At 35.1% G+C, this 26,952-nt stretch overlaps 1 protein-coding gene across 4 annotated transcripts in view; it reads left to right on the top strand.

Annotated features, from left to right (window-relative positions):
* Nucleotides 1-26,952, top strand: part of NUP58 (nucleoporin 58) — a 46,482-nt gene that overhangs the window by 3,585 nt on the left and 15,945 nt on the right. For 3 of the 4 annotated variants that reach the window (XM_069467427.1, XM_069467425.1, XM_069467428.1), the window contains exons 2-13: nucleotides 1,508-1,650; nucleotides 2,754-2,789; nucleotides 4,647-4,796; nucleotides 5,540-5,677; nucleotides 8,367-8,477; nucleotides 11,879-11,903; nucleotides 13,703-13,768; nucleotides 14,065-14,239; nucleotides 19,020-19,099; nucleotides 21,446-21,564; nucleotides 21,984-22,066; nucleotides 25,334-25,535. In XM_069467427.1, coding sequence (XP_069323528.1) covers nucleotides 1,508-1,650; nucleotides 2,754-2,789; nucleotides 4,647-4,796; nucleotides 5,540-5,677; nucleotides 8,367-8,477; nucleotides 11,879-11,903; nucleotides 13,703-13,768; nucleotides 14,065-14,239; nucleotides 19,020-19,099; nucleotides 21,446-21,564; nucleotides 21,984-22,066; nucleotides 25,334-25,535 — 1,328 coding nt within the window. The remainder of the gene's footprint in view (nucleotides 1-1,507; nucleotides 1,651-2,753; nucleotides 2,790-4,646; nucleotides 4,797-5,539; nucleotides 5,678-8,366; nucleotides 8,478-11,878; nucleotides 11,904-13,702; nucleotides 13,769-14,064; nucleotides 14,240-19,019; nucleotides 19,100-21,445; nucleotides 21,565-21,983; nucleotides 22,067-25,333; nucleotides 25,536-26,952) is intronic. The other variant, XM_069467426.1, reaches the window with a different exon arrangement.

Raw genomic sequence — 26,952 nt, forward strand, 5'->3', positions numbered from 1 at the left:
TCTTGCTATCTTAATCATCTTTCTACCCCCTTGCTATTCCTGGCATAATGCCTTGTACATAACATGTTTAGTTGAATAATTATTCCTGATTTTAAGAGTAGTAACAACATTTATTGTAATCTTTTACACTTTATTTAAAAACCCTGCTAAGTGGGGACCATTATTCCCATTTTGCAGATGAGGAAATAGAGGCTTCAAATGGTTAAATAACGTCACATAAGTACCAGAACATGGGGGAGCTGGTACTGGAATCCAGCCACAACTCTACCACCTTCTGCTTAAATGGAAATGTCCCAGGGCGTTTAAGATTTTAAAAATGACATTGGGTTCTTTCATGGTGTTTATGTCTTGATGGAATGGCAGAGAGGGGAGTAAAAAAGATAAATATATAGGGCAAATGGGATTTCCCATTATGCTGTACATGTTGTTATACTCTTTCTTAACTTCCCTACATAATTTTTTTTTTTTTTTTTTTAATGAGGCACATTCTCACTCTGTTGCCCAGGCTACGGTACAGTGGCACAATCATAACTGACTGCAGCCTCGAATTCCTGGGCTCAAGCAATCCTCTCACCCCAACCTCCAGAGTAGCTGGGACTACAGACATGCACCACCATACCTGGCTAGTTTGTTTGTTTTATAGAGACATGGTCTCACTATGTTGTCCAGTCTGGTCTTGAATTCCTGACTTCAAGTGATCCTCCCACCTTGGCTTCCTAAAATGCCAGGATTACATGTGTGAGGCACTGTGCCCTGCCTCTCTTACATAACATTTGAACTGTCAGATTGTCAAGATTTTTTACTTATTTTCATAATTTGTCCTCCTGCTTGTAGGTAGCAAGTTTGAGCCTCTGAGCCTTGATAAGAACAATAGAAAAGTTGTGAACTTTGTTCACATTTACTAGTTTTTATCACCTGTTCTTTTTTTAAGCTTTCAGAAGCTCTCTGAAGAGAGTTTCTGCTAATGAACACAATCTTGAGACAGGGTAATTTTGCTTTGTGTTTAACTTTTGTCAGGATATGTCCCCACCCCCAAGTTCTCCAATTTCCTTTTTTTTTGGTTGCAAGATACCTAACTGCATGACACCCCACCCCCAGTGAATATGGTAACATAGCAATAGAGAGGTGGCAACGTAGAATAGAATAACTTTTCTATGGCTGTTTGAAAATATGCTAGGTTTCAGACAAACACTGGTGAAAGCGGAATATGTACAATCCCTGCTTATTTTTAACTTGAGATACAGAAACCTGATTGCTATACGTTATGTTTTTCTTGAAGCCTGGTATTGTGTTTTTTAAGACAACTTTTACACGTGGATTTATTTTTAGGGAGAACAGAAAAATACTTAAATTTGGTTGGTTAAAGGTAAATTTATTGTTAGTTCCTTTGGATCTGTTGGTGATATATTAGATGTGTTACATGAAACAAAATTATCCTGAAGAGTTAATTGGCTCTTAGTAGACTTTATTTTGTGTGTGTGTGTGTTTTGTTTTCTTTATAAACAAGCAACCCTTCTGTGGGGCTCAATTTTGGAACTCTTGGAAGTACTGCGACTCCAGCAACTACATCTGCTGCATCTGGTGGTTTTGGAGCCGGGCTCTTTGGAGCTAAACCTGCCAGTGGGTTCACTCTAGGAGGAACAAATACAGGTGAGGAGGATCACCACATTTTCAGGGAATAGGCTTGGGATATTTATTCTTTCCCAGGTTCTGTCCTACATCTCCCTTTACAAGCATCATCCTTGGTACTATATCTTAAAACATGCTAAACACTAAGATGGAAAGAAGTATGGGAATTAGGAATTAAGGGCCAGTGATAGGCCCAAACATTGGCTATGATCTACTCTAGTGTGAGGAAGGAAAACACACACGTATTGAATCTCTCTCTCTCTCTCTCTCTCTCTCTGTAAATTGAAGATGTGTTTCTTTAAATATAATGAGTTAAGGTAATTTAAATCTTTATATTAGACTATATAATGCAGTGTTTTACCTTAGTGAAGATTGTTGTCTAAGCCAGCTTTACCAGTTTGGAACATTAATTCATATATATGGGACTGTCACCATTCTTTTTTGCTGTAGCATGATTTACATTCCTAAGAGATGTTTTAAATTTTTGTATTATTAAAACAATTAATTGTTTCAGTGGAAAAAGGGCAAGAGGTAAAAGACTTGAAGGTTTCTAGTGGACTTTCCAATAATAGAAAGTTTTTGTTTTTAATACTTACAGCTGAAAAAATTATGTTTCACTGGCGCTGACCATTTCCAAATAGAAAGTTTGCTTCCTTATTTACCTGTTATTTTCTACCCTCAGAGCCTCTTGGTCTTTGTTACCACTTCTCGCATTGAGCAGCTATGAGTGCAGCGCATTTCACAGCCACATTTAGAAAATGAAAGAACTTCAGGGGTAAATAATGAATAGACCAGCCAATGAGCTTGTGATAGTTATGTGCCAATGTTTTGCTTGGAGTAGCCTTTTTTCACCTTGCTTAATTTTGTTATAAGCAATGGTTTGCCCTTTATAAATCTTACTCCTTGATTAATCAAATTACATGTAGCCTGTAATATGGAAACCAGTGCTGCAGGAAAAATACTTGTCTTGGTGGTTATGGTGGCAGATCCCACATATGTATTGGTCTTACTAGAAGTGTTTTCACTTCCTTGAGGGAAGTTCCAAGTCTTTCTTTTATGGCAGATAAACCAAAAGAATGTCATCCTCATCAATGATTAAATTTTATTTCTCTTTTTGTCCCCAGGAATAGCAACAACTATAACTACAGGATTAACTCTGGGTAAGAATTTTTGAGCAAAGATCCCAGATCTGTAGTTTTCTAATAATTTAAATTAATTGAGTGATCTTCCTACTCTTCTCCTTTTTAATATCTCGCAGCGGTGAGGTATAGAAGAAAGTATGTAAAGAAGTGAACATATGTCACAGATTTTGATTTGTCAGAGAACCTTCCAGTGTTTAAAAAAAAAGTGACTTCATATAGTACTTTTTTAATTTAGAAAAATATTGTAAATACAGAAATGATTTGTAATGTGGAAATTTATTCTTTCACATTACTTTTTCAGTTACTTGACTCTGTTTAGTGGAAAAGCACCGAACTGTAAGACAGACTCTTGGAATTAAGCCTAAACCACTAAACTAGTTGTAAGGTACTAGAGGTAATATCTGGAAGCTTTTAGTTATCTACAAAATAAGGGTGTTGGATTTGGGCTTCCCTTTCAGTTCAAAAATATAATAGTTTCTGTAAAGTTATGCTGAAGGGAGTTGAATAACCAGGGTTTCAGCCTGCTTTGAGTCTGGATGGCAATAAATAATGTGAAAGGAAATGAAAAAGTGAAAGGACATTGAGGAGCTCTTAAATTGAGTTTAAATTAGGGATTGGCAGACTTTCTTGGATGCTACTTAACCTGTCATCGAAAGAAAACACATCTGTTTACTACCAAAGTTCTGGACAGAATTACCTGCAAAGGCAAGCAACTTGAGTCATCTTGTTTTGTGAGGCTGTAGAATCCATATGTGATTTCAAAGCACTGTATTCTGCAGAGACTTCTAGTTGTATCAGGGCAATCCAGAAGCAAAGGTTCTGGCTTTTCTGTTGATGATTTGAGGAGATGGCAAAATAAAGGTCATTCATTCATTTCTTATTGTTTACCGTTACTACTTCCTAACTATGTGGCCTTGTGTATACATAATGCTTTGAACATTCAGTATTAGCCAGTGGTGCTGGTGGTGAGGATGGTACTGATGATGATATCAGGAACTGTTAAGTGCAGGAGCAAGATGTTTAGTCTGTTGTGAGGTGATGGGGACAGGTATGTTCATGTATAATCTGATCAATTTTCTAATGTGGGAAAGGCACCACAGAAGGCAGAGGAAGAAGAAAGTAGGATTTGGCGGGGAGGAAGTAGGAAACATTGTTTCAGACAGGGGAGTGGAAAATACAAAGGCCCAATTGTAAAGGATTCACAGGATTTGTGACTAATAGAATACAGAGGAAGGAAAAGATACCAAGGATGACTGTTTCTGGCTTGAGCAACTGGTTTAACCAAGGTGAGGGATTTAGCAAAAATTTTTTGTGGGGAGATAGGTAGGAGTCCAAAGGGACATCAGGATAGAGCTGGGCAATGGGGAGTCAGGTGGATGTAGATTTAGACTCATGCACCTGTAGTGGAAATGATGCAAGTGGGTAAGTAAGGAAGCAGGAATGGAGTATCAGGACATGAACGGAGGAGAGCTACAAAAGAGGACTGAAAAGGAATAGAGAGTGAGCTGGAAGCTGACAGAGACTCTGGAATAGAGAATGGTGGTTTAGTCTTGGAGAGGAGAAGCTATTTTTCTGCTGAGATTAAAGGAAAGGAAGGAAGGAAGATAAACACAGTTTTAGGTAAATCTAGGGGTAGAATTGGAATTGATTGTGATATTACATTGATTGGGTTTTCTTTTGCTTTTCTTAATCCAAAGAACCATCTTTTCTGTATTCATCATGATTTAGTCCCAACTTTAATATATTTTTTCTTATACATATACCCTTATTCTATTGACAAAAAGTAGGATCACAAACTTTCAGGAATCCTTATTGAAACCAGTAAAGTATACATATACTTCAGGTAAAATGGGATTTTTAAATTTATTTACACAGGAACGCCAGCCACTACATCTGCCGCTACAACAGGCTTCAGTTTAGGATTCAATAAACCTGCAGCATCTGCCACACCATTTGCTCTACCTATTACTTCTACCTCAGCTAGTGGTCTTGCTCTTTCATCTGCTCTGACGTCAACTCCAGCAGGTGAGGCAGAATGGAAAAAAAAAATTACATTTAATGGCTAAATTTAAATTTTATTTGATTAGAGAACATAGATGTCCGCCTTTATTAAATATAACTTGTTTGGGAAACTTTCATTTTAATCTTCAGCAATCATGACCTACTAAATCATTGATTTGTGCCAGGTACGGTGGTGCCTGTTGTCCCATCTACTTGGGAGGCTCAGGAGGGAGGATTGCCTGAGCCCAGGAGTTGGAATCATAGCTAGACCCCATCTCTTAAAAAAAAATAATTGATTTGTAAAGGAGAAAAGTCAGCATTGGGCATTAAAGCAGCAGAGGCCATCTTTGGAGATGGTCTCTATTTACAGAGCAAAGCAGGGGAGAGAGTTAGAGAAGTAAAATGTCAACCTATAAATAACTATTTTGTTTTTAAGTACTCTTTTTGTGACAGGGAAGGATAGACTTCCTATAAACCTTGCGTACTAAAGACTCATTTAATTTTGAAGGTAAAATTGGTGGCCTAGGTTGAAAACTATTGCTTTCTGGAATCAGTTACCTGGTGCCATTCTAATAGTATTACCCAAAGCCCTTTTTTATGTTACTGGTCTTTGAAGCTACTCTTTATTGTTAAGTATATATTAGGTAATTTTATCTTTAACAAGTAGTTTTTCCAAAGAGTTAATCAGTTTCTTAAAAAAATTATTTGTATTTTTCTATGATGTTCTAATGTTACCTTTTAAAGGCTTACTGTCTCATTTTTTATAGCATCCACAGGATTTACTTTAAATAATTTGGGTGGAACAACAGCCACAACTACAGCTGCATCTACAGGCCTTTCTTTGGGGGGAGCCTTAGCTGGTTTGGGAGGTTCGCTTTTCCAGAGTGCAAACACGGCAACAACAGGTAATTGATGGTATTTATTCTTCAAAATAGTAGATATTTAAGTTTACATTATCTTTATTTTGGCCTTTTGAGCAGATCACTCTTTCTCTTTAATCTGTATGTTTTCCTTCAAGTATGAAAACTAAATTATAAAATAATGTTTTTCATACATAATTGGACATCTTAGCCATATTTCAGAAATACTTTTTCCTCTTTCTCAATGTTGACTGACTGGATAAGAAAACAAAGAAGAGCCTGTGTATGAGGACAGTAAACTGTTCTAAAGAAACTTGTCTTTTGAATAAATGGCAGTTAAATAATCTTGGATCATTTACAGCCAAACTTCACTGTAAGGCAAATTGCCCTTGTAAGCCCCAGGTCTAGGAATGGCTTTCCTTGGTAGATGTCAGGAAAGGGTATTAGCATGCTTTGATGGTGAGATTTTAAAACATAGACATGAAATTTTATCATAATTAGGCAAAATACTAGCATATCCATTTACTTCGCAGGGGTTACCGAATTTTTATTTTGTATATTGGGTTGATTTCTCATTTCATGCTTAGTTTTTAATTTGTGTCATGTTATGGATTCTATAGATGTTTGGAATATTGGCTGTAGCTAATGCCCATATAGGAAATTTATATTTGTGAGGACTTTGTGCGAGTGAGAAAAAGCTTTCCTTTTATTTGAAGAAATTGTATAATTACCTCACATAGCAATGTAACATTAAGAATTTCTGTTTAACAATTTGCAGATTAGGGCCGGGCGCGGTGGCTCACGCCTGTAATCCTAGCACTCTGGGAGGCCGAGGTGGGTGGATCGTTTGAGCTCAGGAGTTCGAGACCAGCCTGAGCAAGAGCAAGACCCCATCTCTACTAAAAATAGAAAGAAATTATATGGACAGCTAAAAATATATATAGAAAAAATTAGCCGGGCATGGTGGCGCATGCCTGTAGTCCCAGCTACTAGGGAGGCTGAGACAGGAGGATCCCTTGAGCTCAGGAGTTTTGAGGTTGCTGTGAGCTAGGCTGACGCCACGGCACTCACTCTAGCCTGGGCAACAGAGTGAGACTCTGTTTCAAAAAAAAAAAAAAACAATTTGCAGATTAGGGTAAGTTGGTATTTGTTGAAATAACAGAATTTCCAATAGTACTTAGGGCTAATTTATAATGGCTATTTATGGCCAGACCTGGTGGCTCATGTTTGTAATCCCAGCACTTTGGGAGGCTGAGGTAGGAAGATTGCTTGAGGCCAAGAGTTTGAGACCAGCCTGGGCAACATAGCAAGACTCTGTCTCTACAAAATATAGAAAAAATTAGCTGGGCATGGTGGCATGCACCTATACTCTTAGCTACTCAGGAGGCTGAGGCGGGAGGATCACTTGAGCCCAGGAGTTCCAGCCTGCAGTGAGTTATGATGAGACACTGTCTCAAATAAATAGTTTTGCCGAGCCCCTAATATGTATCTAATACTTACTTGGTTGTATGAGAGAGATGAAGAAATATGACTTGATATTTTCTATTAAGGAAGCTGTAGTTCTTTTCAGTCCTCTATTCAGATACTAAATTTAATGGAGAAAATCCAGTGGAGATTTCTCCAGTGGAAGTGGAGAAAAGGGGCTCGTTAGGATAATCTGGAGAAATTTGTTGTGTTCAAATTTACATTGATCTTTCACATACTTGTTTTTATCATTGCTTTCTAATTTCGTAGATATCTGAAATGCCTTCTAGTAACCCAGTCACTGGATGACTGTAACATACATTTCAATGCAGGATAAATATTTAAACATCTCTCATAAAGATAAATAGGTAAAGGGTTGTTTTATGTCTACTGAGTTTTTAGGTGTGCTCTGATTCTTCTTAGACTCTTAACATAATACCTAATGCTTATTTTATGGTTATGTCAACTTAAAGGTGCCACTGTTTTTTTTTTTTAATTATTGTAATAGTAACCATTTATTTAGCTCTGTTTTTGCCACACATTGCCAGAATTTAAATTCAATTTTCAGTTGTCCCATGCTATTAACTGCTGTTTCCTCTATTTTTAAAATAGAAAGTGTCTTGTCTAAAAAGAACAAAAGTTGTGTCAGCTTAGAAATACATGATCTTATAGAAATACACATTTATCAACACAATATCTTTGAAATTTGCTGCTTGACTCACAAGTATACATGAATGACTTATGATTAATTATAGTCCTTTCAATTCCTCTTATCAATGAGATAAGATTTAAATAAATGAAGTCTACTTTTTAAAAACATTTTGTGAAAAGAACTTGGTATGAAGTCAATATGTGTTATACTGAAATCTTATAAATTCACACTAGATTATTTTAAAAGTATGCAATTCCAAAGTGTGATTGGAAGACAAGATGGATTCACCTGAAAATATACTAATTGAAACTGCTTTTGTAGAGAGGGTTTAAAAATATAAAAATTTAGTGTTCACATATATTGATTTAACAGGTATATTCTAACTCTTTTAATAGTGAAAAAAATCACATTATCCGAACTACATATACCGTTAAATTCAAGCAAGATTGTCCGTCTTTGTCCAAAACATGCTCTCTAGACTTGTTCCTTGTTATTTGCCTAAATCAAGTATGAAGAAAACCTTGAAACTTAAAAGCATTTGAGTGCTTTTATCAGTAAGGGGAAATTGTTGTAAAGTCTTGTAAAGAAATTTGTAAATGGCGTTTGGTTTATTTGTAGGACTTGGACAGAATGCGTTAGGCTTGACTTTGGGAACTACAGCAGCTACTTCAGGTGCAGGCAATGAAGGCCTTGGTGGTATAGATTTTAGTAGCTCATCAGATAAAAAGAGTAAGTAATGTTATTGTAGTTCTATGTTCTAACAGTGCTGTTGAGGGAACTTCTAGGTTATTCAAAATTTCTATATCTGGAAGATTATTAGTTATATATTCAGTAGTATAGTTTTTACTTTTAAGTTTGTTTGCATTATTAATGTTTCACAAATTTTATGTGAGTTGTGTATTTAAAATTTTATTTCTATAGCTAACTTAGAGTTGTATGTGCATGGCTTACGTAGTTTTCTTAATGTATATATTAATGCATATTTTTCAGTTGGGATCATTATACATATACATTATTGTTTTGTAGCTCATTCTTTCTCATGTGACATCAGAAGCATTTGTTAGTGATTCTTCTAAAATATTTTAATGCTGCTTATCAGTTTTATGGATGGATATATCATAATTTATTCAGCTGTTGTCCTATTGTTAGATGTTTGTTTTCAGTTTTCTTACTCTGGGAAGTATCACTGTATTGAGCATCTTTATATAAATGGGGAACATAATAGAGTAGTTTAAGAGTGTCTACTCTGGAGTTGAATTGCCTGGGTTTAAATCCTGGCTCAGCTCCTTATTTAAGGACTTTATTCAAGTTATTTATCCTCTCTCTGCTTTAGTTTTCCTTAGCTGTAAAGTGGCATGAGGATTACTATTTGTAAAACCTTCACAGAGCCAACATACAGTAAATACTGTTTAGGTCTCTGCTTTTATTATAAATTTTTATTCATATTTTTTGGTTTTCTTTAGGAAAAAATACCTAGAAATTGGATCAATGGCTTAGATAGAGGGACATTTTGAAGATTCTTGGTATATATATTGTGAAATTGCTTTCCAGAAAGTTTTACCAATTTACCCCCTAACTAATATGAAAGTACCCTTCTTGCTTTGCCCTTGCCACATTGAATATTGTTTTTAAAAATTTGCCAACTCAAATTCATTTTGAAAAGTTTTTGGTGTTGGTTCTGTATGTGTGACTTTTATTTTTTGTTTGTATCATCTGCTTCTGATGAAAGCATGAGTATATACTAATAGAGTATATACTATTGATACATATTATATATGCATTCATATTGCATTGAACTTCTCTGAACAATGAAATAAATGGATGAAGGTATGAAATAGTCAATGTCCATATATCTGTAAGTTTTAAAAAACTGGATTCAGCCGGGCGCGGTGGCTCACGCCTGTAATCCTAGCACTCTGGGAGGCTGAGGCGGGTGGATCGCTCGAGGTCAGGAGTTCGAGACCAGCCTGAGCAAGAGCGAGACCCCGTCTCTACTAAAAATAGAAAGAAATTATATGGACAACTAAAATATATATATATACAAAAAATTAGCCGGGCATGGTGGCGCATGCCTGTAGTCCCAGCTACTCGGGAGGCTGAGGCAGTAGGATCGCTTAAGCCCAGGAGTTTGAGGTTGCTGTGAGCTAGGCTGATGCCACGGCACTCACTCTAGCCCGGGCAACAGAGTGACACTCTGTCTCAAAAAAAAAAAAAAAAAAACTGGATTCAGTTTTTATTATAAGGAGATACTAGGGTGAACTACTATTTTAAAAGTTGATAAAACTTTTTTTAAAGTTTTATAAAATTTGGGTTTATTTCTCTTTAAAAATTTACTAATTTCTCAATAGTCCTCTAATTTTTACTTAGTTTTCTTTGTAGTAACTCCAAAATTAGAAAAGTTGCCTTAGATGTTTTAGCAAGTTATTTTTTTACTCAGATGTAAGTATAAGACTGCTTCTCTCTTCATCATGATTGCTTTTAGGCTTCATGTGAAAGAGCAGGCTGAGGCAGAGCAGTAAGAGAAATGTAAGGAGTTAATCTCCTCTCCTCTGCCCCTGCTCACATCGTCTTGCTCTCCTAGTTTGCCAAAGCTAGAGCTGAGCGAAGAGACTACATGGAATAAATGCACATGATTACATGTACTGCATCCCAGTTCCCTTGTGTCTGTTGACTGCATCAAGGGATTCTTTTGTTTAATCTAAAGGATTTCTTTTTTCTAGTAGCTGTATCAGTTAGCTTGGGAGCTGCAGTATCAGTGGGATTTAACCAGATAGAGAGTGGTAGAAAATAGCATTTGGTAAAGAGGGGACAGCATGTAGCAAGGCCTAGTGATGAGAATGACCCTATGGAATATAGCCTGAGGGAAGGCAAGAATAGACATGGGTGACTGTTAGGAAGCTTCTGCAGTAGTCCATGTATGTATATTACTGAGTCAAAGCTAGGTAGACTAAGCAGAGGCCCATGATAATCAGGGGTCTGTGGTAGAAACAGGCCCAAGTTTTTTATGTCCATGTTTGTGTGTACACAAATATTTATAAAACATAATAAAAATGAATATCAAAGAACAGCATACTAGTCAGTTAAAAAGTTGGTGAATTATTTGAAAAAACCCATAAAATTAAATCCCTATTTTTGCTCCCATTTCTCATCAAATCTAAGACTCTATATATAGAAGATGGGTGCCAATTTCAGAATATTAAAATATGAGAGAAAAATCTTAAAATCAGTGAAATACAAAATATGGAAAAATAAATTAGAGTTGGATGAAAGAGGCAAAAAAGTGAAACCCTATGTACTAAGGTAAATGTAAATGACAAAAGTAAAATATTTGACTTTTAGGTGCTGATATTTTTCAATTTTAACATCTCTGAAATCAATGTGTCTGAATTATAAGTCTAGCTTTAGAAGTAGACACATGAAATATATACATGAGACAAAGAATTAATATACTTATTGTTGAAATAGCTCTTAGAAATAAATAAAAAATGTACCTCAAGAAAAATGTACAAATCACATGAGTAGGTAGTTCACAAAAGGAGAAATGTACTTGTCTAATGAATGTTTGAAGAAAATGTTTTTTTCCACTGGTACTGTAAGTAATATGAATTAAGATTATGATGAAATGGCATTTTTTTTTTTTTAAGTATGATGTCTGTTGGAAGGGTATACAAAAGGTGCTCTTATTCATGGCAGATGGAAAAGGTAAATTGGGACAATTGTTTTAAGGGATTTTTAGACTGGAGAAATTTAGGTAATCTGACGTGTATTATAGTTTTCTGTACCAACAGGGCCTTAAAAAGTGTTAAGTAAAGCTATAAGGAGTTAAACTGGTAGACAACAATATAAACTATTCGTACAGAATTTTTCGTGGAAGGTAGTTGAGAAAGGAGTATTCTTGCCCTTAAAAGTAGATGCAAATTAGCTATTTAGCATGTCTGCTTATGTGTTTGGATGTCTCCATACTATGCTATATTCTAAGTTCGTGACAAGTCACAATATCACATGATGTGTAAGAGGCAAACTAAGAAATGCTTAATACTTTATACCTTAATGTGTGTTAATTTAAAACTTGTATTTGGAATACATTGTTAAGTTACCTATTTTTACATGAAGCTTCTTGAATTTTCTAGGTGATAAAACAGGAACAAGACCAGAGTAAGTTTACAATTTAACTTTAAGATATTTTAATTGAACACTGTCTAGGGGATGGACATGTTTGAAGCTCTGACTCAGGGGGGTAGGGGGGTAAGGGCAATATACATAACCTAAACTTTTGTACCCCCACAATATGCTGAAATAAGAATTAAAAAAAAAAAAAAGGAAAAAAAAAGATATTTTAATTAAAGAATTTTATTTATTAAATTGTAGGCAAATGGTGTGATTGGAAGTAAATGGAACTATATACATATTTAGAAGAAAAAAATTTTTTTAACCAGTGTTTGTCAAAAATAAAATAATAAGCATACTTTGGAAAGATTATGAAAGGTCAAATCTTTAATTTTTAGTCATTAAGAAAGTTTGAAACCATTTCTTTCTAGAAAAGTAGTTGATATTTCCCCAAATAATACAAATATATTTATTTTAACTTCTTAAATACTGAATATCTCATGGAACTGTAAAGCATCTTTTTAAAATATTTAAATTACTATGGCAGTACCATTTTACTTCCTGATGTCTTCAGTGAAGAGGGAAAAAGTAGCCTCCATATACATCATATAGATAATCATTGTTTTTAATTACAAATTGTCATGATTTTTTTCTTGTGTTTTTTTTTTTTTGAGGCAGGGTCTCGCTCTGGCACCCAGGTTGAAATGCAGTGGCATCATCATAGCTCACTACAACCTCAAACTTCTGGGCTCAAGCAATCTTTCTGCCTCAGCCTCCTGAGTAGCTAGGGCTACATGCACACGCCACCACACCGTGCTAATTTTGTCTGTTTTTTTGTAGAGATGAGGTCTCACTATGTTGCCCAGGCTAGTCTTGAACTCCTAGCCTCAAGTATTCCTCCCGCCTCAGTCTCCCAAAGTGCTGGGATAATAGGCATGAGCCACTTCGCCCAATAGGATCATTATTTTTATGACCAATTATATTTTCTCATTTAATTTTTATTAAATAAAGCATTTGTAAATAAGTGGTCAGGTTCATTCCTCACAAACATCTTGTGTATATTTTAGCCTACTATGAAAATGAAGATGATGAGAGAGTGAAATCTACCTACAGTTATGAAATCTAATTCATGATTCCCTTATGGCCCTTATAGCATGTCAAATTTCACTTGTTCCTGTCCTCGTGAAATATTTGTGATTCCTTTAAGCTCTCCCTAGGTCTTATTTTGTCATTACAGTACATATTGAAGAACTAATTGAAGTTACAAAAAAATTTTTGTGTATCTCATGAGTAGTTTTATAGGTTTTCTTTAACGATTGCTTTAATATTTATTTTATTTTATTTTATTTATTTCAGCTTATTATGGGGGTACAAAAGTTCAGGTTATATATATTGCCCATGTCCCACCCATCCCCCTGAGTCAGAGCTTCAAGCATGTCCATTCCCCAGGTTTTAATATTTTTGAACTGAATAAAATGTCAGTCATAGAATCTTTGAGACAGAGGGAACTTAGTTCACCATCTCACCCAGTCTGTAATGTTTTCTGATTTTTTTCTTAGACATTTAGTCAGATGCTTTTAAGTGTATTTATAATAGATGCCAGTCAACTTAGATAAGAAATTCCTATGTAAAATGAATTGTTAAAATTATTTTATATGTCAGGAAATTTAATGTTTTTTATGAAGAACTTTGAAATCATCCAAAGAAGCTATAAGTGGGGAACATTTGCTATATTTTTCATATCTTAGTACATACTCTAGTAGAACTCAACTTAGTACATACTCTAGTAGAGCTGTCAACTTTTTAAAATCTCAGTGTTTTTAATACAGTTGTGGTATTTTTCTTAGGGATAGTAAAGCACTGAAGGATGAAAATCTACCTCCTGTCATCTGCCAGGATGTTGAGAATCTCCAGTAAGTGTCAAATATAATTTGATAAATAATACATGAAGAATTCTAGAATACATTTTAAGGAGAACATCTCTTCCTCCAATTTTAATGTTTCCTGAAAACAGAGAGAAAATAGAAAAACAGGAATTAAAATTGTGTAACTACCATTCTGTAAAAAAGTGTGTGAAGTGTGTTGAATTTTTAGTTTTTGTTTCTTAAAACACTTGTACTCTGACCAACCTATCTTAAATGTACTGTTTTTTTATAGGAAACCAAAGGTGTATTTTTTTAAAACTCAGTTTTGTTTTGTTTTTTTAAAGGAAATTTGTGAAGGAACAAAAACAAGTCCAAGAAGAAATTAGTAGAATGTCTTCAAAAGCAATGCTTAAAGTACAAGAAGATATTAAAGCTCTGAAGCAGCTTCTGTCATTGGCTGCCAGTGGATTACAGAGAAACACTCTCAATATTGACAAATTGAAAATAGAAACTGCTCAGGTATACTAACTTACAGCCATGTTACTATGGGAGGGGGGGAGGTTGTTTGTTTTCTTTTGTTTTTTTCCAGTGGAAATAGGGTTGTTTTTTTTTTTTTTTAAAAAGTATGATACAGACATAGTGTAAGAAAACCAGAGAGCTCGTATACTTTTACATTGCTTTAGTAATAATAATTACTAGTTTTTATTGGATATAAGACAGTATACTAAGTATGTTAAAATCTATTAAACTGGTTTAGTTTTCCTGAAAGCCCTACAAAGTGGATGTGAGCATTGTTATCCTCATTACATAAACAAGAAAAGAGGCAGAGAGCTTTGTTAATAAGTTGAAGAGCCTAGATTCAAACCCCGGTAATCCAACTCTAGACCTTATGCTCTTTACTTTGTTTTGTGAGAGTGCCTTCTGGCTAAATTGATCTACTATGCAAGAGGAAAGCTAGTTAGAAAATAATGGTTTTTTTTTTTTTAACCTTTCAGTTATTTAATAATGAAATAGATGCTATGTAGATACTAGATTTGACCGATGACTTGCTAGTCTTAGATCTTAGTTAATGAAAACAGTAATGAGGCTGATATTGTCTGTCACTAACATCTCCTTGATTTTTCTCCATACGGTATATTATATAACATATATTAAATACAGTATGTAATTCTATATCAGTGAGGAATGATATACAAACTTCTAGTTTATATATCATAATTGTAAAATATATTTGATATCATCATAGCAGTCTAGATACCTTTCTCTAAAGTTTTTCCTGGTCTAATTAGCCAGGCATGGTGGCGCATGCCTGTAGTCCCAGCTACTCGGGAGGCTGAGACAGGAGGATCGCTTGAGCTCAGGAGTTTGAGGTTGCTGTGAGCTAGGCTGACGCCATGGCACTCACTCTAGCCTGGGCAACAGAGTGAGACTCTGTCTCAAGAAAAAAAAAAAAAAGAAGAAGTTTTTCCTGGTCTATTAGTGAACTTCATGTGGTATGCCTTTTTACTGTGGGCTTATCAGAATGCTGTGCTTTTCACAAATGAAGGGATATTTTAAGTAAAAAAAAAAAAAGGTGCTTATATGTCTTTAAATCAACTATTGAAGAATACTTCATGATCTTTTTACTACCAGCATGTTATTAAAATAGCTAAGCTATGATGTTAAAGGAGAATTTGAAGACTTTGTTCTCAGATTTCCTGGTCTCTTACAAATTGTTTGGTTAAATATGAATATAGTAGTACAGGTTGAGCATCCCTAATCCAAAAATTTCTCCAAAATCTGACTTTTTGAATCTCAACATGATGCCACAAGTGGAAAATTCCATACCTGACCCCTGTGGTGGATCGCAGTCAAAACTTTGTTTCATGCACAAAATTATTAAAAATACTGTATAAAATTACCTTCAAATTGTATGTATAAGGTATACATGGAACATAAATGAATTTCATATTTAGACTTGGGTCCCGTCCCCAAGATATCTCATTACGTATATGCACATATTCCAAAATCTGAAAAAAATTTGAAATCCGAAACACTTATAGTCCCAAGCATCTGGATAAGGGATACTCAACCTGTATTGCCCTGTGTTTCCTACCTACTTATTCTTCTTTTATATGTCATCACATGTGTACTTTCTAGGAAAAAGAAAATGTTAGTTAAGTTTTTAGACTAGAGAATGTTTAGACTCTGGTTAAACATCACATAAAAATTTCATGTGTGAAATATGTGAAGTGACATAAGTTATATAAAAAAGGTCATTAGAAAATAATGGAGGAGGCAAACTTGAGAGAAAGAGAAGTGAATGGAAATGAGTGCTATAATGGAGCCATTGGAACTCTAAAACTGGATGATTCCATTCACAAATATTGTGGAGTAGCTGATATGTAGCAGATTTGTCAATATCCTTTTAGAGATAAGACGAGACCTCTAAAGGTACTGAAAGTCTGAGAGGGTAAATGAAATAAAAGATTAAGAAGAGTATAAAGGTGGCAAAGGAAGAATGGGGTAGGAATCAAAGTTTCCTTATGGAGAAATCATCTGAGCTGAGTTTCAAAAATTTTATAGGATATATAAAAGAATTTGATCCAAGATTACTCTTATTTCAGTATATAGGAGCTAGTACTCTACTGAGAGTCCTAGTGAATTACCAATTGAAAAAAAATTCTGAATCCTTTGTGACATAGTTATCAATCTTATTTAACCCCATAACTTTTTCTTCGAAGAAAGCCTTTCTGGGCCCGGCGCGGTGGCTCACGCCTGTAATCCTAGCACTCTGGGAGGCCGAGGTGGGCGGATCGTTTGAGCTCAGGAGTTCGAGACCAGCCTGAGCAAGAGCGAGACCCCATCTCTACTAAAAATAGAAAGAAATTATATGGACAGCTAAAAATATATATAGAAAAAAAATTAGCCGGGCATGGTGGTGCATGCCTGTAGTCCCAGCTACTCGGGAGGCTGAGGCAGGAGGATCGCTTGAGCCCAGGAGTTTGAGGTTGCTGTGAGCTAGGCTAACGCCATGGCACTCACTCTAGCCTGGGCAACAGAGTGAGACTCTGTCTCAAAAAAAAAAAAAAAAAAAAAAAAAGAAAGCCTTTCTGGGAAATAAAAGCAGTTCTGGAGGGAGGAGTGATGTAGTCCAGAATCATACGGAAGCAAAGTCTTTTCATACCTCATTTTTTGGTTAATAGCTCAAGAGTTTAAATGAGTAGAGTGGTTATTTCTTCTTTCGGGATGGGGTGGGTGCCAGATTGCTCTCCAGTCATTCCGTGAACATTTTTAAAAGATCTGTTTTGTGCCAGGCACTTCAACAGGCATCAGGGAGCAAAAGACTTACAATATTAGAGAGAAAGTTCAATCAATCAGGTAGTATGTTCCAGATACAAGATACCATAGGGGCACAAAGGGCTCCAGTGGGCACTTTTGTCATCTGTCCAGAGCAGGATACCATTACATTGAGTCTTAAAACGTATGTAGGTGTTCCCCAGACTGATAAGATGGAAAGAGAATGAACAAAGGCATGGGGACATGAAATAGGCATGTTTGAGGATCTACAAGCAGTTTAGCATTAGAGGATTCTCAGCCTGACAAGAGTCAATCTTAGAGAGGTAGGAAAGAGTCAGAGGCTTGAATGGTTCAGACCTTTTGAGGGCGTTTGTACTAGAGTGGGGTGGGATGGAAGCCTGAGTTGAAGAGTGAAAAGGTAGGGGAAAAACAGTTAAAGACTTAGCTTAGCGGTTTAATGAGGGAAAGAGGTTGCTACAGGGAATATAAAGTTAAGGTATTCTTTTTAAAATAAAGAATACTTAGTGATTGAAAAAGCAATGAAATTATCAGAATGTGGAATGTAAGCGGGTAAAACAGAATATGAGTCTTGAAAAACCATGGGCTAGCACAGCGGTTCCCACCTTTTTGACACCAGGGACGGGGTTTCAGGGAAGACACTTTTTCCATGGATGGGGTAGAGGTGGGGCATCGCTGCCTCGCCTCCACCTCAGATGATTAGGCGTTGGACTCTCCTGGGGAGCGCGCAACCTGGATCCCTTGCACACGCCCTTTGCGGTGGGGTTCGCCCTTCTATGAGGTCTGCTGGCTGCTGATCTGGTGGGGGCGGGGCTTGGGCGGTGATGCGAGCAATGGGGAGCAGCACCTGTGGATGTGAGGTGGGGCTTCAAGTTGGGGCTTCGCTGGCTGGCCCTCTGTTTGCCTCCTGCTGTGCAGCGAGGGGCCAGCATAGAAGATAGAAATGACATTGAGGAATAGTAGAAGGCGATACAAGAGTGGTTAAGTGTATAAACTTTAAAAAGAATTGGGCTGCCTAGATTGAATTCTCAGGTCTTCCGGTAACGTGGCACTGGGCAAGTTACATAATGTCTCTGTAACTCCATTTCTTCATCTGTAAAAAGAAAAATATTATTGAGGAGTAATCAAGATAATACAAGTAAGGTCTTTAGCATAGTGCTTGGTACCAGTAAGCACGCTGATGTTAATTGTTGCCAATGTCAGCTTCAATGTTACTACTTGCCTTTTAAAAAAATAGTATTTTCTGCATTTACATATTAAAGAGTTTTAAATAGCATAATCTTTTCACTGTGAATGAAATTTGCTTCCTGAATCCTACAAAAATCCATAGTTTTTAAAAATAGATGAGCAGCTCATTATAATTTTATCATAAAGTTTATTAAAAGTGTAATTTGAGAGCCAGGCATGGCAGCACGCAACTGTAGTCCCAGCTACACAGGAGGCTGAGGCAGGAGGGTTGCTTGAGCCCAGGAGTTCAAATCTAGCCTAACCTAGTGAGACCCTGTTTCTTTAAAAAAGAAAAAAAAAGTGTAATTTTTAATCTCTTGAAAAAGGTTTTAGCAACTTGTAGAACAGCTTCATCCATAATATTAATGCATTGACTGCCACATTAGGAAAAAAAAAAAACCTTTTCCTTGGGTACATGGTGTTTTATTATGAAAGTAGAATAAAAATTTTGATAACTAAATAATCCTTTCTAATTTATTGAAAAAATGTGTTATTTTTTATTGTCTTCTGTGCGTGAGTCATAGGCAACTTGAAAAATAGTTCTCTCTCCCCAGGTGAAGAGACATGTGAGTTTCATATGCTTCATGAGGCCCCAGATTCAAAACTAGTGTGAGTTAAATACAACTCACATAGCAGTTAATGTGTTCTTACAGCATGACTCTCCAATAATGGCATTGTTTGAAGTTTCAATCTAGAGATGATTGGTATTTTTAGCCTAACTAACTCTTAACTGGCTTTTTTTTTTTTTTTTTTTTTTAAACATTTGGTATATTAGGAATTGAAGAATGCTGAAATAGCTTTAAGAACCCAGAAAACACCACCTGGACTTCAACATGAAAATACAGCTCCTGCTGAGTAAGTTACTGGATTTTTTTTTTTTTTTTTTTTTAAGAAATGTTTCTCACTTTAAGAAAGCAGAATAAGGCCGGGCGCAGTGGCTCACGCCTGTAATCCTAGCACTCTGGGAGGCCGAGGTGGACGGATCGTTTGAGCTCAGGAGTTCGAGACCAGCCTGAGCAAGAGCGAGACCCCATCTCTACTAAAAATAGAAAGAAATCATATGGACAGCTAAAAATATATATAAAAAAAATTAGCCGGGCATGGTGGTGCATGCCTGTAGTCCCAGCTACTCGGGAGGCTGAGACAGGAGGATCGCTTGAGCTCAGGAGTTTGAGGTTGCTGTGAGCTAGGCTGACGCCACGGCACTCACTCTAGCCTGGGCAACAGAGTGAGACTCTGTCTCAAAAAAAAAAAAAAAAAAAAAGAAAGCAGAATAGTAATAATATACAAGCTAAGAATTTTTAGTTTACTATATCGAAAGACTGGGTTAAGTAAGCACTCCATATGGATTTTAAAATTTATTTCTCCTGATAACTCTAACACGGTTTATCCGAATTATTATCTGCATTTTACTGAAAGGTAGGTGAAGGCTAAGATCTGAGCTTTCTACCACTATAATGCAGTTAGTTACACTTTATGCAACTGGGTGTATTTCACTCTATCAGATTTTGCGGGTAGTAGAAACTTAATTTTTACCCATTAGGACCTTTAAATTAAAAATAATTTCGAGATAGTCCATCCTTAAACAGGCATACTAAGTATGGTTTAACCCATTTACTTATTTGCGTAGCTTTTATTTATTTACACAGGTAATATATCTTAAGGAAGAAAAATTAGAAAATGTAGATAAGTAAAGGGAAAAATCCACCTGTAATCGTGTCACTCAACTTGTATATACATCTAATTTCCATACATGAGATATATGTCTTTTCTCTGTTTTAATATCCTTCCATGCTAATACAGATAATAATAGCTAATATTTAGCAAGTGATTACTATTTGCCAAGCAGTGTGTTTAGCACTGTCCATCCTTTATCTCATATTTTTCACAAAGCCTCTATAGCTATTGTTATTCCAGTTTTAGTGATAAGGAGACCAAGGCATGCAGAGGGGAGTTGTGAGTTGTGGAGATCTATCTGAATCCTGGTCCCTTGGTTTTTTTTATTCTTCTAACTTTTTATTATGATATAATTTTTGACTTATAGAAAAGCTTCAAGACTAGAACAAAATATGCCCATATACCTTACATTCAGATATCCCACATATTAACATTTTTTACTATATTTCTTTTGTTCCTTATTTCGCTATATGTGTGTGTGTATATATATATTTTTTTCCCCCAGTTTGAGGTATTTACAGAAATAATGCTCATTATGCTAAAATACTTTAGTGTGTATTTTTTAAAAATAAGGATAGTCTTTTACTTAACCATAATACAATTATCAAAAGCAGGAAATTAATGATGACAGTGATACTCCTGTTATTCAGATTAGCATGGGATGTGCTTATGCACTGGACTTTTATCATTTTGTCTTGTTCTTCATATCGCCATCATAGCTCATTTTGCACAAAGCTTCCACAGTTACCTATTTCTTAGATAAAAACATTCAGATTCCTTTGAATGCCATTCAAGATCCCTTTTTATCTATGTAGCACTGTCTGTGGTTAAATTTATCAAAATAGTAGCAGTAATTACATGTGCTTTCCGTAGTATACTATAATGTTCGCAGATTACAAATTTGATTAATATAAGAACTATAAGTACTTGATTGTAAAATCTGGTTGACAGTTGTACTTTTAACCTTATAATAAACTTATTTTAGACTTACAGAAAACTTGCAAACAATAGTAATACAAAGAATTTCCTTATGTTACTCGCCTTGTTTCCCCTACTGTTAACATAGAACTATCATATGATTATTAAGAACAGGAAACTAACATTGGTGCAATATTATTAACTATGCAACTTACTGAAATTTAATAAATTTTTCCACTAATGTATTTTTTCTGTTCCAGGATCCTATCTGGGGTTCACATTGCATTTAATCTGTTCCAATCTGTAGTAGTTACTCAGTGTTTCCTTGTCTTGGATGATCTTCATACTTTTGAAAACTATTAGATTATTTTGTAGAATGTTCCTTAATTTGGATATGTCACTCACGATTGGAATAACACGTTGATAATTTACAACATTTAGGTTTTTGGTCTAGTGATAGTATCTGTGCCACTTAAAGATACATTATATCTTCAAATGAATTCAAAGATCCTGCTAAAATGGGGATATTTACTTATTTGGTATTTTGAATATAAAGAAAATAATATTTTAAAAAATTTTATCTGACTTTTTAAATGTTTTTTATAGCTACTTCAGAATCTTGGTTCAGCAATTTGAGGTACAGCTTCAGCAGTACAGACAGCAGATTGAAGAACTAGAAAACCACCTTGCCACTCAAGCAAATAATTCACATATAACCCCGCAAGGTAACATGCTTACTATGGTAATTTTTTTTGATATTTTATTGGTTGGGGAGAGATTAAACTGTGGTTACATAAAAGGTATTTTAAATAGCTATTAGTAGTCATCTTAAGCTTAAGATTAAGCTGCTTTAGGAAAATTTCCTTAAAAGTTCTTGATTCCCTGAAAATGTAAGATGCTTATTATGTTAGTTGTTGCTGTAGTAACAAGGGCAGAAATCTTAGAGCCTTTTGCTTCCTCCCCAGATTCCTAATATAGATATCCTCCTTGTAGTCTGCTCAGTCTGTATCTTCTCTAGCCACGGGAACATTGATAGAGTATTTTTCTCCTACACATTCACTATGCCAAAAATTGGACTCAAATAATAGAAAAATAAAATTGTGCTATATATATATTTGGGTGATAATATAATTTTCTTTTATAGATTTGTCAATGGCTATGCAGAAAATTTATCAAACATTTGTAGCTTTAGCTGCACAACTTCAGTCTATTCATGAAAATGTAAAGGTAAGTTTTCATCGCCAGTTCATCTATCTGAATATCTAGACCCAAGTATTTGTTCATTTGGGGACAAATGTGTCCATACTTAGTAGAGAAATAATTAGAATTATATATAAGTGAAAAGACAAGAACTACTATAATCCATAATTATATCCAGACACAACCATGGATAATATCTATTCTTTTTAAAAAGATCCAAGAGCCCCATACAATCTTTTATTTTAACTTTTTTTCAGTAGTATATCGTGAATGACCTCCCATGTTAATACACATTTCCACAGTATTTTTAGTAGTTATGAAAGAGTTAATTGTATGCTTGTGCAATTTGTGTAACTCATCTTCTGTTGTTGGACATTTAGATTGTTTCCATCACTTTACCACTGTAAATAGCACTACAGAAAATAAGCATTCTTAGTAGCAAAATCATTTTGCACTGCCTTAATTCTGTGTGTGTTTTAAATGTTTACTGGCCGCTGCATAAAAAACCCACTTACAACATTTCTCCCTTCTAAATACAGGGAATCATTTGTGTTTCTTAAATAATGTAAATAAAATGACCTATCACTGAATGTTTTGACCCTCATGTAATAATGTGAGTTTTTAAAATTTATTTAAGTGAAATGCTAAATGTAAGTACATTTGTTCCAACTAATCAAACAAATGTACTTAAATTCTTTCTTAGAGTATATGTGGTCCAAAAAAACCTTTAAAATTGAAAGCAGCCAAACTTGAGTCTAAATAAATTACTAACTGTGTAAAATAGAGTTTAATTGAGATTACCAACATTTTCATTTTTATTTTAATCTGATTCATGATAACAGAATTTTTTGAAAAGTTAATAAATTACTCCATTTTTGAAATGATAGCACACTTTAGAACTTTTGCTTTAGTAAATTTAAAACTCTAGACCAAATCTTTAAAATAATTTTGTTCTAAAGGAGGAATTTTTGTCAGGTTTTTTTGAAAGTTTTATTAGCCTACAATAAATATTACTTTAATGTTTTTAAACGCCTAAAGATGATTCAACATTGGCATTTTGAAGTATGTGTTGTGCAGATTTCTAAAAAATTTTTTATTATGAAGGCTTTCAAATACATACAAAGGTAGAATACCATTATAATAAATGCTAACCACCACCTAACTTAAACCATTATTAAAATCCTGCTGAGCGTATTTTATCAATTCTCCACACAGGCATGCTTCGCACACCTCACCTCCTCCTCATTATTTTAAAGCAAATCCCAGATGTAAATATATAAATATAAATGTTTTTTCAATGGCATTTTCTCCTGTCTGGTTTGAAAAGTATACCCTTTTCAGCATCGTGACCATAAAACAATGAGACCGAGATTCACTACTTAATAAAACAGCCCCAGATCATGTTGAATACACTTAACGTGAAATTTTGATCTACTCTTTTTTTTTTTAATTCATCCCCAAGAATCAAAGGATGTTGCATGATCAGATTTGATATGCTACCATTTATTTTCAGCTTACTTGAGTGAGCAAACTACCTATAAGTTCTAGACTTATCGAAATCTCACAATAGGTGTTTTTTTGTTCCTTTTGTTTTTCATTAAATAATCTATTGAAACAGGCTTAAGCTATATTATTAAGCCAGGCCTCACTGATATTAAGAAATTTGGAAGTTTTAGCAATTAGGTATATAAATCATGGCTGATTTCAGGTTTTTGGGGGGTTTTTTTGTTTGTTTTTCAACTAATTGTCTGTACAAGTTTCTAAGGTGGGTCATTGTTTCCCTTTATCTGAATTAGAACTAAAGTATGTGGGATACTGATGCCAAATATTGTATATGTATGTACATGGAATTGCACAGGAAAAGGAAGGATGGATCTGGGGGAGATCAGTAATAAGGTTTGTTTTTCTTCCGTCACATGCCCTGATTCTGACTTTGCATTTTCCCGAATTTTCAGTTCACTTTAGTACGTTGTAAAGGTAGCAAAGTTTATAACTGGAATGTCAAACACTGACATTCTCACACAGGGATGATGATAGCTTTTAAATACTATAAATAACAATAAGATTTCTAAGTGCCATACCTGTTGTAATCATAGAGCCTAATATTTATTAATTTCTGCTAAGAAAGGTAAGAAATGTGGAAATTCTGCATCTCTTCAACAAGTGTTATAAAACCTATTTAAAGTAGGCTAAATCTTTAATGAAAGTATTAAATAAGTCTAAAGTGAAATAATCATTCCTATTAATGGCCTTAATCAAAAGATGTTGCCTTTGAAAAACCTGCCCAGTTTATGAATTTAGGAATTTTTCTTACTCTGGAGTTACAAATTCAATTTTTAATTTTTATATTTTGGTTTTAGTTCATAAGCTCAACATGAATGTTCTCATTGTACAATAGTCAGACAATATCAATAAAGTAGAACCCCTCATTATATCTTCCAAGTGCTTTCTGCTGAGACATGCCATCTTATTTTAGCATGTGTCACCCAGGCCTTTTATTTATTTTTTTTGTTGTTGTTGTTGTTGAGACAGAGTCTCACTTTGTTGCCCAGGCTAGAGTGAGTGCCGTGGCGTCAGCTTAGCTCACAGCAACCTCAGACTCCTGGGCTTAAGCGATCCTACTGCCTCAGCCTCCCAAGTAGCTGGGACTACAGGCATGCGCCACTATGCCCGGCTAATTTTTTTTTTTTTATATAGATTTTTAGTTGTCCATATAATGTCTTTCTATTTTTTTAGTAGAGACGGGGTCTCGCTCAGGCTGGTCTCGAACTCCTGACCTTGAGCGATCCACCCGCCTCGGCCTCCCAGAGTGCTAGGATTACAGGCGTGAGCCACCGCGCCCGGCCCACCCAGGGCCTTTTAAAAAACATATAGTTAGTGCTGGCTTTTTTAAAAAGCTGTTTTAATCTAATGGCTGTGAAAAAGGTGGACATTTGAGGGGAAAAATTCATGAAAAACTGGAATATTTATTTAAATATTTCTTTACTTGTCTAAAAGCTTAGCTGACTCATTTTAAATGGTCTCATGAAGCCAGAATATTTTAGGCAACATAATGTAAAGATATATGACAAAAATAGGGAATAAACTATTCAGAGAGTGATAGAATTCTCATACTTGTCACTTCCCACACCAATGTGCATTACTAGCACTCTAATTTGTGTTTAGGTGGAATATATAATTTTGGCAGTGTCTTTGAACTATCTTTGGTAACTTATTTCATAGTTACATTCATTCACATATTGCCAAAGTCACTGTGGAACTTGATTAGCCTTTTCATGTTTTTTATTCCTTTAGGTGCTCAAAGAACAGTACCTTGGCTACAGGAAAATGTTCCTGGGAGATGCTGTAGATGTGTTTGAAGCCAGGCGAACAGAAGCTAAGAAGTGGCAGAATGCACCCAGAGTTACTACTGGACCCACGCCTTTCAGCACCATGCCAAACGCAGCAGCCGTTGCCATGGCTGCAACACTTACACAGCAGCAACAGCCTGCTACAGGTCTGAATGCATTCAAGTTATAGCTTCTTTCTGTTCAAATGCAGAACATTTATGTGCATTTTTATAAGTCTTCCTTTTGTGTGAGCACTGAAGAAATTTCTATGAATAGCTGTTCCAATACAATCTAAAAATTGTGATGGACACAATTATAAACGTACCTGATAAAAATGCAGGGTAGTCTTAGCAATAATTATATATCAATTAGATACTGAATATTGTGAATTTACTTAATGTTATTTGCTGTATTGCTATAAATGCCCTTTAGAACTTGGTGTTTCACTAACTACTGAATTACATTTAAAAGTAACATTAGCTTCTAAAATCATGACTGTATCATTTATTGTTTTAAAGTCAGAGATAATCCATCCACACGTTGCATTTTTCATATGATACTGATAGATGGTGCATTCTCATTTTCCTCATACATAGTGATTACAAAGTACCCACATTCAGGATAAAGTATGTTTTTATTGACTGAGGGTGTGTTGAAGATCAGTAGTAGGTTTATTTGTACATATGTTGCCAGGAAACCTAATACAGACCCTCTAAATAAACTTTGAAGACGATCCATGCTAGAATTATTTGTACTGTTTCAAAGTGAACAGAACAGTAGCAAGAGCAAGAAAAAGGTATTTTGAGATGTGGATTGCACGTTAAGGAGGAACTGGGAAGTTGAGCAGTTGAAAATAATTGGTGAAATACTGGAAAGCAGATCATTTTAGTCCTTGGTTCAGTTCTGCTTCTAATTAGAGAAACATTGTTGTGGTCTAGTTCTACAGTGTTTGGTCCTATGTCTGTCCGAGGCTATTACTTGTCTTACTCCTGTAGTCCCTTTTGTGAGGTTTGAAGTTTGACATAGAAAAATATAATATTAATGGATATTGATCTTTTTTTCTTTAATCATCTATAAATTTTTGAGTGATGCTTATTCTGTAGTATTTGTCTTTCTGAGTTCCATATAGTCCAGTAGTAAATTATAATACAAAAAAAGTAAAAAGTACATATTTAGATTGCATTCAGGCTGCCTCTACTGGGGAAGCATTCTCTGGTTTTCATTATTGGCAGTTAAAAAAATTGTTCTTCACATTTGGAGATGACAGAATTTACTTGCCATTAGTAAAGGGTTGATGATGGATTTATGCCAAATCCTCCACATTCCATGGCTGGACCCATGTGAATAGTGGCTCACATGAGCACTATCTAGTAGCTGCTGGAGTGTAGGATTGCACTCTTAAGTTATGGAGGGAAAAAGTCATTATGGGATTGATTCTTTTAATCAATCAAGAATCAATCCCATAATCACAACCATCAGTTCTCATGATTATTTAACCAGCTAATCAAGCCAACGATAGTACTAGTTTACTTTTTAGAGCCAATATTAATCCTAAAGTAGGTCAGATAAGTGTAGGTTCGATTA

Source organism: Eulemur rufifrons, chromosome 4 (assembly GCF_041146395.1).
Source record: "Eulemur rufifrons isolate Redbay chromosome 4, OSU_ERuf_1, whole genome shotgun sequence".
NCBI lineage: Eukaryota > Metazoa > Chordata > Mammalia > Primates > Lemuridae > Eulemur > Eulemur rufifrons.